This window comes from Aulonocara stuartgranti, assembly GCF_965226115.1.
Source record: "Aulonocara stuartgranti genome assembly, chromosome: 10".
In the NCBI taxonomy this organism is placed as follows: domain Eukaryota; kingdom Metazoa; phylum Chordata; class Actinopteri; order Cichliformes; family Cichlidae; genus Aulonocara; species Aulonocara stuartgranti.
In genome coordinates this window covers 19551562-19556597 of record NC_138946.1, presented here as the reverse complement: position 1 = coordinate 19556597, position 5036 = coordinate 19551562, and the positions used below count along the sequence as shown (strand labels likewise).

The 5036-nt window shown below is 41.1% G+C and overlaps 1 protein-coding gene across 1 annotated transcript; it reads left to right on the top strand.

Annotated features, from left to right (window-relative positions):
- Positions 1-2485: 2485 nt before the first annotated feature.
- LOC309715342 (U11/U12 small nuclear ribonucleoprotein 35 kDa protein-like) lies at positions 2486-4419 on the top strand. Its single transcript, XM_082548383.1, is given in 2 exon segments — positions 2486-3116; positions 3118-4419. Coding segments are annotated over 2 exon segments (705 nt in total). The 5' UTR covers positions 2486-2957; the 3' UTR covers positions 3664-4419.
- The last annotated feature ends 617 nt before the right edge of the window (positions 4420-5036 follow it).

Sequence of the window (5036 nt, the reverse complement as noted above, 5' to 3'; positions counted from 1 at the left end):
TGCATTGTCCCAAGAGTGTTCAGGCACCTGGATCTTGGATAGCATTTGACATTCAGTCTTTTTAGATAATTTTATACACTTACCACCCATTTTATTAGGCAACAGTAACTCAAATAACCGCTTGTTACAACCAACATATTTTGGTCCTGGACATAGAAATAGAGACATGTCCCTCATGACTCCAAAATGAAACGTAGTGCACAGCAACCAAATGCTGAAAGAGAGTGTCCACAGCTGACTGTCGATGGTATGGTATAGCTGTGAGGGTTTTGTGTACAAGATAAATGCACATTTGAGAGTTCTGTGGTGTAGCTAAAAAAGACTGACCTACAGAGATGTGAAAAAAGCGGCATTCAAATAAGCCATTCCTTGCCATATTAATCAGGGAGTACATACACTGACAGGATGCTGTGACTCTCACAGTGAGGGAATCAGGTTGGGCTCTAATATTTTTTCTAGCAATGTCCGATTCAGTCTAACATCTGTAAAAGTTTTAAGGCACTTTCCACCAGCACTATCAAAAAGAATTATGGAAGAATGATTTGTAGAATCAAGGAATCGGTGTCCTGGTTGCACATGCTAGACCAATGGCTTAATAACACAACAATGCTATTGCCTTTAATCTGTCACTATCTATGCTATTGATTATGGTGTAATTATATAAAAAATAATAATTTTAAAGTGACAGTATTGTGCAATGAATAAAAAGTTTTATTTATAAACTTTTTATTTTTATAAAAAGTATTATTTATTATTAATAATAATTAACCTTACTTCATACTTGCAAATTTGTCGACTGATGCTATAATTAATCTACGTTATCTATTTTTAATTTAAGTTTTAAGTTGGTCTAAGTATCTTAGCACAGCGGAACTCTAGTATCCTTAGTCGGGCGAGTAGGGGGACTTTAAAATGTGACACACTGGACCCCGTTTCATTACGGAATGTTTTTGTTGATGCACTTGGAAGAGTGAATAGATTCAGCGGTACTGGTGTGGTTTAACGCGTAATTGGCGACTAATGCAGAGAAATATTAGCCCTGAAAACTGTTTGTAAAGCCCGCCAGTCTCCTGTGTAGTGATGGCCAAATGAAGCTTTCCGAAGCACTGAAGCTTGTATTGAAAAACGGTTCATTACTCGAAGCTTTTCAACACAGTCCTCTCCGGTGACATCTGGTGGTGAAAATTTTGAAGAGCAGCTTGAATCTGCAAAATAAAACGGACTGCTCAATTATCACTGCTCACTCAAGAGTGGAGTTCTCTCTGATATTGGGCCACCGTTCCGTTGCTTTGAACATGTAATTGGTTTTGTTTTCTCGATTGGGGGGCTGAAAAAAATGTAATGCGTATTTGCGTAATACATTTTGATCAATAAACTTTCCCTATTTAAACATGCACTATGGTGGCCTTTCTTTGCTCATAACTCCTTGATGTTGGTAAATACAATAAGTGAGCAATATATATAATATACATATGATAATGCACAGCACATTATGGAGTATGCCCCTGCTGTGAAGTCCTGCCTCCATCTACTTGTCGTTTAATCAGCTGGACAGGTTCATACAAAATATTAGATTAGGCCAATTCCTATACATATTTTTGACCTAGGGGTGGGATTGATTGTGAACTGGAAAGGGAAAATGCTTAGGAAGCTGAGTAGGGCTGCATCGTCACTGATTTGTAGAATCATTTTGATTCGATACAGGATCCGATTCAATTTGATTGGAATCTGGAAAGTTTTGCCTCAGTCAGAAATATTACAAGTCTGATCATTTAACAGTATATATCCATAATTTCGTATCTATTAAAAGAAAGCTGACACATGTGAGACTTAATTAGAGATGTAAACAGAGAGTTATGAAACCTGCAGCTGCAGAAGCCAGCGGGAAAAAAAAGAGGCAAACACAGCGCGGACCCGCCGACACATCAAAATCTGACTCTGACGCGTCGGGTCCGCGCTCTGTGTTCACGTTTGTATGCAGAATCCGTAAACCTGCTCCCAGTTACTGTTTTAGCTGCATGGTGTTTGACGACATGTTGTGAGGTTTAACCTGAGATGCTGGCGTTTCAGGCATAATAACGTTAATTTACAAATCGACACGGGATTTTAATTAATCAATATCACTTTATTCAATTTAGCATGGATTGTAATCAGAAAGGCGATAATCAAAACCCACCCCTAATCAAGAACTTGCAAAGTAAAATCATGATCAATGTAAGGTAGCCCTTTTGTTATTTACAGTTAACAAGAGGATTAGTGTTACTGTGCGCTGGCTGAGTCTGTTTCTTTTCTTAGAAATAGTTTCTCCTGCCCTGAAGAAAATCCACTTGCATGGAACAGAAGAGGCTGTGGAGTGCAGGAACTACACTGCAAGTTGGTAGATATGCAGGTATTCCTGGGTCCTGCAGACTATCATCTAAAAACAATAAACAAAATGATTTTCTAAACTGTGTAGCAATGTCATGTACGTATAGTGTCAAATACATTTTTGTAGTCTTCATCAGCTTTAATTCACATGGAAGTGTTCCTAAAGTCATATGCTGTAATGATATTTACATTATGAAAACATGATTTTGGACATTTCAAGTTTTTCACTTCGGCAGATAAAATGAATTGAGCAAAATCAACTCAAAATATTCCCACACGCCAGAACGTCCTCTCTTCCTCGCTGGCTCCATATCTGTCAGTGGAATGATCACCTCGTCGCTATCTGTCACCATCAACACACTCCACGAATCCCGTGGATGATTCACTTCCTTATATCTGTTTGAATCAGGTACCGAAGCAGTTACGTGCGTAATGAAGCTTCGGACGTCACTGGTCACGTGACTTTTGCCAAACGAAGCAAGCCTCGACACAGTGCTTCTGAACCAGTGTGTTGTTTTTTTCGACACACGCTCCGGAGCGTCAGCTTCAAGCGGGCCATCACTACTCCTGTGCCATCATTCTAGTTTAAAATGGCTGACTGGAGTCCGATAGCGAAGGTGTACGACCCGCTGAAAGCTGGTAGCATCGACGGCACAGACGTGGAACCACATGATCGAGCGGTCTGGAGGGCCATGGGTGCCCGGTACAAGCCCAACAAAGGCGTCGTTGGAGACCCACTGCTCACGCTTTTTTGTGTCCCGCTTGAACCCACAGACCACCGAAGATAAACTACACAAAGTGTTCTCTAAGTACGGAGACATCCAGCGGCTCCGGCTGGTCCGGGACATTGTCACGGGTTTCTCCAAAGGATATGCCTTCATTGAGTACAAAGAGGAGCGATCTGTGGTCCGGGCCCGCCGGGACGCCAACAAGCTGGTGGTCGACCAGCATGAAGTGTTCGTGGATTTTGAGCAAGAGAGGACTCTTAAAGGATGGGTGCCGCGGCGGCTCGGCGGCGGGCTTGGAGGGAAAAAGGAATCCGGACAGCTGCGGTTCGGCGGCAGGGACAGGCCTTTCCGTAAACCCATCAATCTCGGGGTAGACCCGGTGCAGGAACGAGGTGGTGGTGGTGGAGGGAGGGAGTGGGACAGACCAAGCGGGAGAGCCAGAGACGATCGGGACCGACACAGAACAGCAGAGTGGGGCAACAGAGGAAGGAGAGATGACCGGGACAGAGGCCGAGAGTGGGATGACCGCAGGCACGGAGACAGGAGCAGGCACCGGGACCGGAGATGAAGCATGTGGCTGCACTTCAGCACTTCAGCTTTCAAAGGAGGACAGTGAATGAGTGTGTGACTTGGATAACTGTTTGTGTGAAAGGTTACTTTTTTGTATGCTGATATTCTTCAGATTGTACTGTATGGTAATCAGGACTCTGCCTGTGGCTGTCATATTCAGTTCTTCTCAGGGAAGTCTCAGGAATGACAAAGTAGGGTTGTTGTGTTTTGTTGGGGTTTTTTTTTTTTTTTACAACTCTTTATTCTAGCGAAAAAATTACAATACGGGTGGTGTCCAGCCAAATGAGACTTACATCCATCATGTCAAACATGAGCGCCAGCAGCCAGAATCACTGCTTAAGAGTCCAATTGGATTGCTTTGGGAAATCGGAACTGTACTTTTATACAGTTATCATAAATATTATTACCCCACATATACAATTCAAATTTTATTTCTTGCAATTTAAGTCCCAACAGACTTTTTTCCCCATTTACTACAGAATGTTGTTTATCATGTAGATAAACTGAGACAAACAAAACTGCATTTCTTTTTCTGATATTAAGATATTCCAGGGATTAAATGCATAGTTAAACTTCTTTTCACTGACAGAAAGGGAAGTTTCGCTGGTCCGGCCCACTCAAGGTCAAAGGCTATATGTGACTCGCAATGTAAAATGAGTTTGCAGTTTTGTTTTGTTTTTAAAAAAGCATAAGTTTAAGAGCACATTGTCAGCCCCATTTCTTTAAAAAAAAAAAAAAGTAAATCAGATTATATCATAAACAATAAAATTCGTCATTGTTTTGAAATCTAAGGTGTTATTGTTTGTCAAAGTGTTGCAACATGTTTAAGATTTCCCAAGTTGGGTAGTTTTCCAGTGTAGCCTCATGTGACCCCTGTTTTCAGAGTTGGTAATGATGTGTTGTGCAAGATTTATACTTGAGGGAAGAAAACTCAGTATTCAAACACATTTACTCCTTTTTCCATATACATGCAACTCAGGAATTTGAATCAAATGCTTACTCAGCTCTTACTCAGCCATCTGATCCTCGGTCCTGCCCAGTGAGGTCAATCAGCTTTCGGTTATGGGTCACTGGGTGGATTCTTAAACTGTGCACAAGTATTTCTGAAGTCATCAATATGAAAGATGACGGGAAATGAATCTCTTATATCATTAAAAGGTAATTCTCTAATGTACCAGAAAAAAACAAGAGGCAGAACTGACTTTTATTTCCAAGTATGTTCTGAGTAGTAAGCTGTCAATTGTAGTGTTATTTATACGAAGAGACAATGAAGTTAGTGCAAACACATATACGTCAAACACACTGAAAACTGAGGCTTTTTTCCACTGGTTTGTGTTTATTACTGTATGATTATTGGGAATACATGCTGGG